The following is a 14,618-nucleotide window of genomic DNA, read 5'->3' as shown; positions in this document are numbered from 1 at the left end:
TGCAACCCTGTGTCTTCAATTCATTCTTATTGCCCTCGACATACTTTTTTAGTGCTTTTGACCATTAATAGTGGCTCATCAGGAATTCATTTTCAGCATTTCAAGCAATTGAGGCATACTTGCCCAGCACTCCTGACATGCTTGTGCAGCAGTCTTGACACCCGTTTGCAGTACATCTGACATGCCAAAAAGGGAAGTTTAGGATTGCTATACTTGCTGCAGCAGTGCCTTCGCCACAGCTGCAGCGCTGCATCTTGGCACATTTGATGCTAATCTGCAGGAATTTGTGTTTACTGGTATTTTTTCATTTTTAGATTCAATTCCTCACCCAAATTATTTTTATAGATTTCCTTTTTCCCATTTTATCTAACCCAGTACCCAATTTAATTTCCATTGATATATTTTTTACTCTCATCTTTCTAGTGCATTAATATGTAACATTAATTTCAAAAATCAATTTTTAAAAGTTCAGGTTTTACGTCTATCTTTTTTAATCCTTTTCATTGGGCGACAAAATTGTGGCGGTGTATAGGCCTGTGCATTACTAAGACCCCTGCAAGTGCACTGGTGGGGTTAATTCTCAATTATTCCCAAGGGCAATAATTGTCAGGAGGTGACCAGTATGAAATTAAAATGGAGATTAAATGAGGGTGAAATTGATATTATTGAATTTAAATTAAAACAGATACAGAGGTCAGTCAATTGATGGCTATAATTTATTTTTTCTCTAAATTTCATTCCATCAACTATTATCACAGTACAAATGCTAGGCATTAGGAAGCTAATTGAGTGTCCCCAGAGTGTGGTCAAACAGATTTCTTTCCAATGAAAACTCTGTGTACTTACACGATTAGCTAATATCTGACAATCACAGTTCACTAAAGGACAATCACAGGACACAATTATATGTATTCAGTTTGAAGCTTCTTGATCCTAGTCTACATGCTTTGACCTATTATCCAAATGAAGTTTCCTTTTCCCGGCAAATATATCTCTATTGAAGGAGGATAATGCATTGATATGGCATAGAAAATAAAAAGAACAGAGTAAATTATCGATAATTCTATCTGTATTTGTACAAATTCATAAAGGAACAATACAGAGTTACATTTCTTATGATCACAATATGAGCTTTGTGCATAGTGTCAGAAATGCTTGTAGCACTTAAGGTACAATCTAAATCTATGATTTTTACACAAGTCGGTATCATTGTATGGAAATTTATATGTTAATGCAATTCTTGACTTGATAAAATATATTTGTTAACAATTTATCACCAATGCTTGACATATCAAGCTATAATTTTTTTACAGTTATACAAATTGAGACAATTCAATTCCGTTTTCAAATGAAACAGCCATGAATTGAATGATTATGCATTTAATTAACAATTCCAAAATGTTAAAAGAATGCTGGCACATTTTTCCTTGCAGTCCTCTTATCATAGTAAAACATTTCACACTCACTAGAACTCTGGCACTGCTAAGAATGATCCCTCTTCACATTATGTCGGATAAAGAGTCACAGAGAGCTTTGGAGGTCAGTCAGGGCATATCCCACTTCTGTCCTACCAGGACACTTGAATGATATCTGGTACACTTAGAAATGCCTGCATTACTGCAGTTCTGTGATAAAAAATGAGGATTACAGCAAAAATATGTATATTCACAGTGAAGGACAGGCAGGGAGGGAACTCAATAAACTCTGTTTTTTCATGAGGGACCATTTTTACTGTCTTTTTTTTTGGGAAGTTCCATAACACTACTTATTCCTTGACAGAGCAGGCATAGTAAGGAGTGAGGGACAGTGAAGTTAACAATTACTTGGCTGTTAGTCTTGGTATACATATGTACATATATATATATATTTCTGAATTTAATTCCTCCACTCAGAGCCCAAACCCCTAACGAGCCCTTATAATTCCCCCTAATTTGAACCTTGACTGAGAGGGGACCACCAGGTGTAAGGGTTTGGGGCTGGAGAACCTATTTTGGATAATGGCAGAAAACCCTTTGTTGTGGCTCACAAGTGTGCCAGTATCTCCATCTCTCCACCCTCACTGACATTCTGGGGGGCACTGGGAGTCAAACCTGAGACAGTTACAATGACTGCCTCGCCCTGACCCACTGAGTGTTGGAGTTGGTTCTGCTGTTGCTGCAGCTGGTTTTGTTGTTGCTGCTGGCTCTGCTGCTGTTGGTTGGAGACAACAGATTCCGTAGTCCTTGACATCCCATGATTCTCCACTGTTGCATCACTTGTCTGCACAATGGTGACCAGGTGAGTGTCTTCGAGAACGACCGTCGCAGGCCCTGGGTGCTTACGGTCCCCACCACCGCACAGCCGGTGCAGGAGGGTCCCTCCATCACCATCTACCACCACCTGAATCATCAAGCCATCCCCAAGGAAGAATTGGTCAATTATTAAGGCATTGTGAAATAATGATGGTGACAATGACAATAATTAAGGGGCAAAAGCAAAAATAAATTTTTCTTTTTCTTTTTCAATAACTTCTTTGGCAGAGAAGCATCATGAATGAAGAAGTTCACCCGTAAGTGTCTCATTAATTTCTGGCTGTTTTAAATATATTCTACAAATCACGATAACATATAGTCATATTCTTCCAGGTCGCTGTGGGATTGCTAAATATAGCTCCCATAAGGGACTGAATATGGAGTCTCATCAGACCGCATTCAGCCATACTGCTTTTCAAATCACTAGTGGCAGCCATAGGCTACTTGAACTCAAAATGCTAACAGTACTCTGAAACTGCTCACAAAAAGTGGTGCCCTTGGTGCTCACGATTCTATGGTTACGAGAAATATAGGATACAATACACAAAAATGAGGTACCTAAATACAAGCAAAATTAGAAAATTCACAGCATTTTAGTGTCTGTAATATTACCAAAACATGGGTTTTTAACAATTACTTTTGGTATATACTTAAGCAAAATATAACAAGTAAGCACTGATATTGTATTGTCTCTGGGTGAATAATGAGCAATAATATGAAAATGAGAAGAGGAAATCATTAAGCCATTTTTCATTGCTTTTGTAACTTGTAGAAATTTGGCTCCTTGGACATCCAAATCTCATCATTGAAATGCAAAGTATGCTAACATTAGCAATGATTTACTTCTAGGGATACTTTGCGGAGCATTATATTTTCAAATTTTCATATGTCTACGTTAAGTAATTTATTTTGGCCTTCCCTATAACTTATACTTTAAAAAAATTTAAGAACATTGCATAGTAAAGGTTTGCATTCCCTCAGTTTTGAATCCTTCTATGATACGTTTGTATTTAGTGCTGGTTCCATGCTTCATATTAGCTCACAAAATAGTTGACACCTTCATTAATCTAATTCTTACCTATTAGCAAAATTGGGAAAACATTAAAAAACCTGGGAAAAACATTCACTGTTAGTAAATTTGATGTATTACCACTGTCATCCTTGAAATGCTATCTTTTTAATTCCTTACTGTGCCACCTACTTCCGAGCAGGCACGTAGCCATGAAGGTTATGGGCAGTGGGGTAGCCAAAAATTTGGTTCAGGGGGTCCAAAACAAGGGGGCGAAAATTTTTGAAAAACAGGGTGCTAAGTAGAGGGTTTTGAACTATTTTAACTCTTTTCATAATCGAAAACACTTCATTTATTAAAGAAATATTTTGTTAATTCATAATTTTTCAATATTTTGTTTCCTTTTATGAAGGAAAATAATTGTGTTTTAATATTTCGGGGGGATCCGGACCCCTCGGATCCCCCGCTGGCTACGCCTCTGATTATGGGGGCTACAGCCCCACAAAATGTTTCTTTTGCGGTGACTACCTGCGATGCAACGATGCGTTTAACTTTCAGCATCATGCAAGCAAACTGTATAGCTGATTTTATGAAATCCATGGCTAGCCAATGCATGCGAATTGAAAACAAAATGTATACATGTACAGTATAGGCGGCCCGCATACCACCCTAATACCCCCGAAGAAAATTTGTGGCCACGTGCCTGCTAACGAGGATATTCGTCTCTGCTTTTTTGAATGCGGCGGACATTTTAACCAAATTTGATATTAGATCCACTGATAAAATTTGTGCCCTAAATTTAGGTGAAAGGCACATTCAAGGTACGTATTAGTAAGGAACACGCACCTCCACGCCCTCTCCCTCGCCCATGGCGAGCTTCTTCTCCTCGACGTCCGCGTCGCCACCGCCGCCTGTCGTCACCATCATTAGCACCAGGTTGTCAGGCAGCGGAGACGAGGGCAGCGAGGACGAGTCCACGTTGATGACGCTCACGTCGCACGGGTTGACGATGCCGCCCCCGCCGCCGCCCACGCGGATGTCGGGGTCCGTGTCGTGCGAGTTGGCCGAGAGGTAGCTGAGCGAGAGGGAGGCGTCGCGAGAGTGCTGGCCCACGGAGCCGTTGGGGCCTCCCGCCGGGTCGAGGGTCGGCCGCGTCGAGGAGCTGGCGCGCGAGCGGTAGCTGGGCGGCCGGCTGTGGTCCTGCGGGTCAACCGCTCCCCTGCGGAGACCGAGACCCGCGCGGCACCTCCACTCCCTGCGAGAATCAATCGGCATGAAATGGGGTGAAAACATGAAACTAAAAAAAATAAAGAATCATTTATTATTATAGAGAGGTCTTTTTCTGTCATTCTTCTATATCGACGAAGTTCTAACAACACGTATCTCAAAATTTGGCTGGTCTGAGTTAATACTACTAATACTGCTAATAAAAAATGAAACTCAATCAAAAACAACTCTTTGTTAGCAAATGTATGCTTCTTTTTTAGTTTTATGTATTTTTGGTTTTTTATTTCAATTAAAATTATGTACAATTAAAAAAATAAACTTTTTTTTATCATCCACTGAAAAGTTGATATTTTTGAGATAGGTGTTGTTAGAACTTAGCCATCGATATGCTCTATGATAAATGAGGTATCATTTTAAATGTATTATCACCGGCACTTGACGAAAAATACAATCTCAGTCTCAAATTTCACTATTTACCCATTTATTTGACTTAAAAGTTTCAATTTTTCCATATCGATTACTCGATTGAGGTATATCGACTCTACACATTTATTTTATTCTAAACTTCATAAAAGATTTAAAAACCCGTTAAATCCATAACTAAACCAAAGAAACGTACCATAAGCAGGCAAAAACATTAAAAATAAAATCTAAAGAGCAAAAAGAATGTTAAACAACATTGTTACTTCTAATGTTTTATTTAAAGAAGTTTTGTAAATTGCATACCATTATTCAGTAATGAAAATATTTTCAATAAAAATTTTTTCAACTGTTTGAGCTAACAATCCCACCATTTTCATCAAAACAACTCATTTTGATCATAGATACTTCCTAAATGTGTCAATAATACTGACAGTAGAATGGTGAGTCGCCTCAGTTTAATTTTTAACAAGATTCATGTATTTATACATAATTAGAAGAAAAGGAAGGTAGTGAGAAATGCCCTAAAAATATGAGATAAAAGCAGCTCAAATTCCGCGCGTTACCTGATGGTGCTTCCGGCGTAGCTGCGGTACGTTGGCGGCGGCGATATGGCGTGCAGATGGTGCGGGTGCGGTTGGTTGGGCGCCAAGAGGGGCGGGGCTGGGTGCGGGGGTGCGGTGATGGGAGGCATGGGCCCCGCGCCTACCGCGCCCCCCGGCACGCTCCCGTTGCCCCCGGGGTGCCTATCCAGCAGGAGCAGCCTCAGACGGTACTCCTGCATCGAGGCCTGGTACGACGGAGGAGGGGGTCGGTACTGGAACTCCGGGTACATCATCGCTGCGAAGGACACAGGAAAGGGAAGGCAGTGGTAAGAAGAGAATATTCAAACCATAAGTAAGCGTGGTAAATACTCAAGTAAAATAGGGACAATTCCGTTTGTGACAGAATTATCGTTAAAGAAAACTATGCAATAGGATAATAATAACTTCTGTTCACGATCAAAAATATTAATGAAGGTGATGTAAATACACAGAAATGAAATTTAATGTCTATAATATATAATTTAATCGAAATACCTTCTAAATATGCCCAAAATTAGCATGCGACAGAATTACTGCCTGATCAACTTCCTACGTGCAATTATTTCAAACATACTCTAAACTCTGTGAATCTAAGTGTAATTTTTAAACTTTTAACAAGACCCTGAATAATATTTCAAATACACATTTCATAAAATTTAATCATTTAGCTAATATTTCCAGTCTAAATTTTAATATGAGAGAAAAAGTTGACATTTTCATGGAAATGCCTTAGGATTAAAACCACGCTTTGAAGAACGATGACATACGTTACACAATATCAAATCACCCTTCATGATTCAAGAAAATTTTTTTGTTGTCTCAGTTTGCGTTTTTCTTTACAATCGGTTTTAACATCAAGGGTGTTATTTTCAAGAAATGTTAGAATGAAATAAAATTTTAAGGAATACTAGTTTTCAAAATCATAATTTAGGAAAAATTTTTAAAAATAAGTTGGCACAAATTATTACGCTCATTGAACGCCTTAGGCCGAAATACAATGAAAAATTAAATCATAAAATGAATCAAAGAGATATGTAATAAAAATTTATAAAACATTGGGGATAGCTGTGATGAGTACGAAAAATGATAGCCGAAAACGCACGAAAAAAATCTCTTTTACGGGGAATCAGACAGTTACGCAAGAATCTTCCACATTACGGGTTTCAAACCATCGGTAAGTTCAAACTATCGTCATATTATTTATTTCACTATATTTAACAGGTAATAAATATTTTCTACTTCCAGTGATTCTTCCAAAATATATTTTATTAGCAGAATTAGAAGTTAAATGAAGTTTAGTGAAAAGCATATATACCTCCAGTAAACTACTCTACGAATAAGAGTGAGCAATATTCCAAGGAAAAAAATCATTCAATAGAAATCCTTTGTGCAGAGCCAATGTACCAATTAATGCCGTGGACAAATGAGTTTTAGTTAAGATTCTGTTCGGACAGAATATAATCGAAATGGACCAAAAATTGTCAAATAAGTCAGAACTGGAATTGAAAATAATGCACCCTTCGGAGGTTTTCTGAGATTCACAATTTTAAACTGTGATCTGTGAAATGAGAAAAAAGAATTACTTATGGATCAATAAAGCGCTTACGCTAAGTAACTGTAATTTATTTGCCTCTAAAAATAAACGCAGGTTTAATTAATCCAAGTTGTTAGTCTGAGGTCATTTTCATAAATAGGTTTGTCTCAGTGCGTGAGAGTCTTGCTGTTTATCTTAAGATCAATGCAACATCTAAGCTCATAGGATAGAAAAAATTATCAATATTTCTTTGTATTGATTAACTAAAACTTTACGGAATGGAAATAAATAAAAGTGCCACAATTATTCATTTATCGCGAGAGAAACATCAAGTATACGACATTTTGAATATTCTAGTAAAAAAAAACTAAATATTTTGTGATTGATCATATGAGCTACAGTAATTCTACGGCGAGAAATGTTGTGTAAAATAAAAAAGTAAATTTCATTGTAAAATACGCAGGCGCATGGGAATGATCACGCCTAGTGAATCCTTAGAATATAAGTTAAGGTAATGACATATGTGGCAAAAATATGACTCTGTGAAAGAAAATATAAGGTATTTGATGAAATAATTTGATCAGAATTACGAGGAGAAGACCAAATAATTTTAGTTTTTATGCCTATGGTGAAAATTTTTGGCTCAAAGAAAGCAAGCCGCTGAGAGTTAGCAGATGAATGAAATTCCTCCGCGCCAAGTCACAGGTGGTGTCAAAATTCTCCGCTAGAGACCCTTTCGCTCAGGGTTCATTGATACGCCGGCCGAGTTGTATCCATTTCGTTCCGATAGATGGGCAGGAAATATCATCCAGTCCGAATATTACTGATGAGTACGAATTTCGTTCACTCGTTCGAAAGACATGCTAAAAGTTGCGGAAGAAATAAATAACTTCGCGGATTAATAAGGCATGCCAAACTTCCTACTACGACCTAAAACAGAGCCACATACCATTTAGTCGCTCACTAAAAAGCACATGATTTTATTAGAATGCCTTAAAGCAAAGTTAAAGAAATACGCACAAATTCTGTACACGGAAAGGCACTTCAATCGAATTTTCTGGGAAGGAAAGAAAGCCCGTTTGTGATTAAATTCCTTATGGTTTATGTTTAAAATACTATTTTCCCCATAATATTTTTGTAACTTTTTCAAAAAACATCTCATATAAGGGAACAAGTAGATGAAAAATACTTTTCCAATGCTTTTCCTCGCCCAAGAAAAAAATGGCGAACATCCTACGGTGCATGCTACTAACAACACACACGCGTATTGCGTGTTCCCTACACACGCGAAAAGATTTTCAAATGCGTAAAACACGTAAACACGGGCACTTTCTTTCGTGTATTTAACTAAATTTGCAACCCACGAGACCTGGTCGAGTAGTGCTTATTTTTCATAACTATCCCGTAGTTTTGCATCAGTAACTCTCGCCCCCTTATTTTTTCGTTTTCCTGCAGTGGGTTTTTACCAATAAGGACAAAAGTCAATATACTTACTTAATTTCTCCCACGTCTGCTCACATATTTTTACACTTAGTAAATAGTAACTTTGTTAACTTATGATTTTGTATGTTGATTAAAAACCGTACTTCTATGTCTCCTTTACCCAAGTTGAGTGTATGTAATTCCAAAAGCAACTTGACAATGTAATTAACTGCAATTATTTTATGTTTGACGAAGGGTTAGATGGAAGATGGGACTTTCTAGTCCCAATATTGCCCAATAAAGACGTATTATTATTACTATCATGGCATTGTATTCTCACGCAGAAAATTGCTGAATTGAAACCAATGTAGCACTTGGAAAGTTAATTGTGATTAAAAAAACAAGCATGTTTACTATCAAAATTGCTAGTACTCAGAAAGAGATTCTAGCATGTTGCACTAAACAGGCTTAGGCATAAAAGTAAATTTCTATTCTGAAATTTCCTATAAATGGAATATTATGGCGATTGAGGTATAACGAGATAGATAAAACTATTGATAATACAAATAATGTTTTACTAAAAGATTCTGGAAAAGCGCAGGGACTTGATGGAAATGTGGCCGTAATTTGAAATAAAATCCAATTCATCAGTAATAATTTCAGTGTTTGAATCTTAAGGTATTAGGGAAAGCATACCAAAATCGGAGGTAAAATTTTGGGCAATTTGATGAATTCATACGAGCTAAAAATTAGCTTTAACTGATTGTATCCGAGGAAATGGAATATATGATCGTCAATTAGAGTACAGAATAAAGTATCAAAAACAAGTTATTCGTTTGACTTAGGCAACCATCTACGGGGAGGTTAATTTTTTTACCCAGACGATGGTCAGACTAAAGGAGGGTAAATATATCAGTGGGACAATAAAAAATATAAAAATTGTATGCTCCTAGATGTCATTCGCCGAAATACTTCGAAACTTTCACGGTGCAAAGTAAAAATAACGGCAGGTTGCAAATTAATTCAACAGCAATCGCTTACTTTATCAGTTCTATGACCATGACCTTTCAAAGGTGTGAATTACGGAGAAATTTTCTTTATCAAAAGACAAACGGTTGCAGGTGATGCAGGGTGTAACGTCGATTTTCAGCGAATTGTTTTTGTTTAAATTACTTCAATGGAATTATTTTCCAAAACAACAGCTTTCAACTCTTATCATCATATTTCCCTCCTCCAATCTCAGCAAAACCTTGGAAACACAACAGACACAATTAGCATATCTTCACACGCAACCCCAAAATTACAAATTTTAAATTTACAATAGTAATTTATTTAATGAAATATTTGAATATTACAGTTAAAGAACTTGTAATTTTGTGAATAAAATGTATAATAATTATTATATATAAAATGCATCACCGAAAAAGAACTTTTAGCCAGACTTAAGAAGGGAAAGATGTCTCAGGGGAGGTTCACTCACCGGCATATGGGTGATGCGGTCGTCCGTAGGATGGCGGTAGTCGTGGCACGAACCTCCGGTTGGGCGCAGCGCCTTCGTCGGATCCGCCGAGGCCCAGCATCATGCGGCACGAGGGCGCGTCGTGCGAGGTCAGCCTCCAAGCCACGCCGCTGACGGTGATGAGAACGATGCCGACACCTGTGAGGATTAGATAGAAAACGAGGGACGGATGAGATGCGAGAAAAAAACATTGTTTTGGAAGGCCCGAGAGAGATTCATCGAAGTGGAGGATATTTGGGGAATATTAATTTTAATAGCATTTTAAACATCATCCATCAAATAGGTAAAAACGACGTTAAATGTTTCAATGAGCCGTTTTAAAAAGTAAACACTATCATTATGACTTTATAGGCTTACTTACACACTCACATTTACGGACTAAATTAAGTCAGAATTACTTCATCTATAACACCAACATCAATAGCGAAGATATTCCAAACTCTCCGTTCATTTAGAGAACATCGTTTCGTTGAAACTTTCAAATTGGGAAGACAGTACACTCATACGTAATACGTCATTTTAGTCACTCTAAGAATATACCAGCAAGTTGGATCGGGTGGATGAGGGTAGACTTCAAACCGCACTATGTCACAGACAGGCTTACGATTTTCACGCATTCAGCGTAGGAGGACCAATTTCTTTACCTGGGTTCCCCCTGGCACTTCAAACACTTAGGTAGGTATGCAAAACTGTGCCAGGCCACATTTTATGCAACATTAATAATTATGAATAGCTATAGCGTGTAGCACACACAAATCCTCGAGCTGTGGAATACATCGAGTGTAAAGGGCATGTTTAACATACGATTTCTCTTTCAGTGCATCGCCTTTTATCACCTTTCAGTGCAATACGATAGATTTGAGAAAATCTGTTATACAACCACTAGCAAGTGACGGCTATACATTTCGTCCATAATAATTTTTGTATTAAATGAATTTTTCAAAGTTAGAAAATCGCATCAAGACGATTCTTCAGACCAAAAAATCTGTCAATATGCAATCCATGCATAGCTTCAAAAAGTATTTTGAAATTAGTAAATGAAACCAATATGCGTCTGTTAAAATTGAAGGTAATTAATAATTTCGTTGTAGGTAATAAATCAAACGATAGTCATCCATTATGCTTCGAGAGAGACGAGAAACTGAGTTATTACGAAATAGAGAGCTCAATTTTACTTCAATGGCACATTTGTGCTTCACAAACGCTTCCGATAAAACAATTACTGACACTCAAATCAATAAAAAATAAAATTTAACCCTAAAACACAAAGCATGACAAAATTATGATTTTAGTTGCATGACCATAATGTTTTTAATTGTACAAAAATGCAAAAAAATCAAACTGTATTGAAGAAAAACTGAGGAGGCTATAGTAATTTCTCAACATATGGTAAGTCAGAAGTTACATCGGTGCGATATCATTTTATGTGCTCTTTTTATTCAACCAATCGATTAATAATTCATAGGAAAAAATTGAAGAATTTCCCAGGGAGGAAGCCAGTGATAGGAGAATAAGAACCTATCGCAACGTGATAGTGATGCAAAATATATCCTTTCCGAAAGGGCCATACTTCATGAACCATCTACTGTTGCCAAAAACTTGGCTGACTGAAAAAAATACGCATCTTTGTCAAAGAATCAGAGAAAATGAAATAACATTGTGAGGGTCTCCCAGAAAGGTTTCCGACGCGACTGCTGGAGGTGAACGCCGAGAGAGGAATTTATTTCAGCGGTATGGCAAAACTTGGGAAGGAGGTTCATGCAATTTTCGTCGTAAACAGAGACTGGAAGTGACGCCAGGACAAGCTAAGAAGAATCGATCGTGAAATATGGCTATAGGAGTAAAAAGAGGAGGCTGATATATCCTTCGTTGTATTTCAAAATACTAAGAACTCAAAAAAATAAACAGAATAAAAAATAAAAGGCTTGAAGTGAAAATTTATGTTGATTTTATCACCGTTACAAGGTCAGTTTAAGATAGAGTCTCAATGCTTATTGCGATTCGGAAAACAATATGAAAATTAGGATTTAATTTTTCATAAACTTATGCATTTCGAATTAATATTATTGAATAAGAAAGAGAGTGTAATACATTAGTTAATAAGAATAAAAATACATTATGTTAATGCAATAAATACACTATCATCATAACCTCTAACAAAGTAAATTCTTTCTTATTACTAACTAAGCAGCTAAAACCACTTACAGGAGGCGATAAATTAAATTATTACCATTAAATATAAAAAGTTCATGTCATAAAAGAGCAGATAAGAGACTTGGACTGTATTCGGAGGTGAAAAACTTACTCCTACAAGCAGCAAGTCGCTGGATGCTGACGGGAAGAAGAAAATTAAAAATGAATCCGTTTCATGACCCGCGAGCACGTGGAAATAAAACGGGGTGGTTTAATTTTCCTTGAGTCAGAAGCGGAGGATGAAATTTTGAAGGGCTTTAAAACCAAGACAAGACACATTAAAGATTTATTTCGGCGCTGCCGAGATTTAGCATGGTATCGATCGGCTTGCATAATTGACTGGCGGTGCGCTCCAAAGTTTAGAAGGAAGGAAGATGCGATAAAAGGAGGAAGATGCGATGGAATAAGGTGGAGAGAGAGAGTGACTTCTGGAGAAGTTCAGAAGGAAACAAGGGGGAAAGTGCGCTGAGAAATTTAATACGTGCTACAGAAAAGTTGGAGAAAATTTAACGAGAATGATAAAGTTGTAGAAAATAATGGATACTTCTGAAATCCGGAAGGGCATGCATTTAAAAAATAACCAATATTTAGAGGGAATAGGGAAGTGCACTAATTTTTTTTTATTGCTGAATTTGAAAGTTTAGCCTAAAAAAGAAACATTAGTATAGTCACTTTTATTTTCTGCATCTGGGGTATGCACTTTAAAACGTTTTGAAAGTCGGAAAATTTCATGTTGCGCTGAAACACAGTGCCTCCATCTTGATTGAGATGTGACGTCACAAGGCAGTAGTCACCAATGGAGTATCGCTGTATTCCGTCGCCTTCTTTAGCGCGGCGAGAGTTTCCGGGAATCGTTGGAGTTTGCTTCCTAAAAATGTCGTCTAGTACCGAAAACATGAATTCAAAATAGAATTATAAATGATTTTTTGTTCCAAATTTCATCTCGACGTCGAAACAAAAGCCTGGAGAAGATATTCATTCCCGTGCCTTAAGCACAAGCTATACGGAATAAATGGTTCAAGGCTGCTCCTGAGTCTTACCTATCGATGATATTCTGTTTTGAAGATCATTTGAAGGTATTGTAAGATCAAATTGATATTTATATTATAATAATTTACTTAATAGGTACCTCAGTCACATCAGAAAGTGTGTTGAGTCAAAATATAGCATCTTCCGCGTAGACCTACGTAATTTATAAACTGAAAGTAGTTTGGTTAAAGAATTATGGCGCGACTGTTTTCTTACACGACCGGGCAAAATGCGTACTTTGCCCATGATATGTGCATATATGATAACAAACTATTTTTGTTAAAGTTAATCTTTATTTGTTGAAATTAGTACATTTATAGGTGATACAGATATAAAGGTACACGGCAGGTCGCGCGGCGTAATTTGTACTCCACTGGTGACGGGTTCATCTTGCTGATCTAAAAAATTAGCTACAATACCTCGAACTTTGAAAACTCGCAATATAGGCAGTCAAAGTACATTGTAAGAATACACGAGACCATTATAGCCCAGAATGTACGTACAATGTCGAAATCCTTGGTTTTCTAAGATTGACGTATTTTATACGCCAGCGCGCCCGGTCCAGGGTTATCAACTTTTATTTCATCCTATTTGTTAGTTGAAATTATATTTCAGAATGGTTCTTTTAGCACTGCTACTGAGGTAAACTGGTAGGTACTGAGTACAAGGTACTTTGGTATGTACTGAGTAAGTAAACTCCCTTTGGAGTAATGTGAATTACAAGTGTTCGAGATATATGGCATTTTATATTCGCTTTGTGTTCTTATTAATAATGCCTGTACGCATATTGTTGCTTGCCGCGAGCCTTTAATCGTATGTGCTCTTGCAAGAGTAGTTTTCATTTTAAATGTGGAAGTTGGTCAGTATAAGCAAAGAAAAAATTAACAATTTAGCGCACACCAACCCTTGTAGTCATCGTATCTCGGCGTTTTTAATGACACTGCTAAAATACCTAAACGCCATAATGACGATAAAAAAATTGTCTCATGTCAATGATTGCTTCAATTATAATTAATGATAAACTAGACGCCGTATGATCACAATGAAGGCAACAAAAAATAATCCGTGACGTAGACTTAAACCACGGTCCTTCGGGTAACATCTTTCCTTTGACTCGTGCACTCTACCACTACCCCAACCGACCCATTGGGAAAATGCGGATATTTTGGATTTATATATATAACTTGTAAAAAGTAACGCATGAAAATTAATTAATTATAGCCCAACTAACGCCCTAATTGAAAAAGATGCAGCAAGGTACGCGGTCTCCCCTTGTTAGCCTTAACGTCTCGCATTTCTATGGAGCGTTGAATCTGTCCTCATTCAAAAATTCAGTAACCATAAATACATCAAAGTTTGGTATACCATTTATAAATCGTTGCAATTTTCC

The 14,618-nt window shown here is 37.1% G+C and overlaps 1 protein-coding gene across 2 annotated transcripts in view; it reads right to left on the bottom strand.

The window, feature by feature from the left end:
* Positions 1-1,047: 1,047 nt before the first annotated feature.
* Positions 1,048-14,618, bottom strand: part of LOC124170692 — a 966,542-nt gene continuing 952,971 nt past the window's right edge. Inside the window, exons 7-10 of one of the 2 annotated variants that reach the window (XM_046549599.1) lie at positions 9,968-10,144; positions 5,514-5,787; positions 4,147-4,597; positions 1,048-2,379 (exon numbers count right to left, since the gene is read on the bottom strand). In XM_046549599.1, coding sequence (XP_046405555.1) covers positions 2,023-2,379; positions 4,147-4,597; positions 5,514-5,787; positions 9,968-10,144 — 1,259 coding nt within the window. In that variant the 3' untranslated portion in view covers positions 1,048-2,022. The remainder of the gene's footprint in view (positions 2,380-4,146; positions 4,598-5,513; positions 5,788-9,967; positions 10,145-14,618) is intronic. The other variant, XM_046549607.1, reaches the window with a different exon arrangement.

Source organism: Ischnura elegans, chromosome 1 (assembly GCF_921293095.1).
Source record: "Ischnura elegans chromosome 1, ioIscEleg1.1, whole genome shotgun sequence".
NCBI classification, from domain to species: Eukaryota; Metazoa; Arthropoda; class Insecta; order Odonata; family Coenagrionidae; genus Ischnura; species Ischnura elegans.
This window is presented reverse-complemented; position numbering and strand designations above follow the sequence as displayed.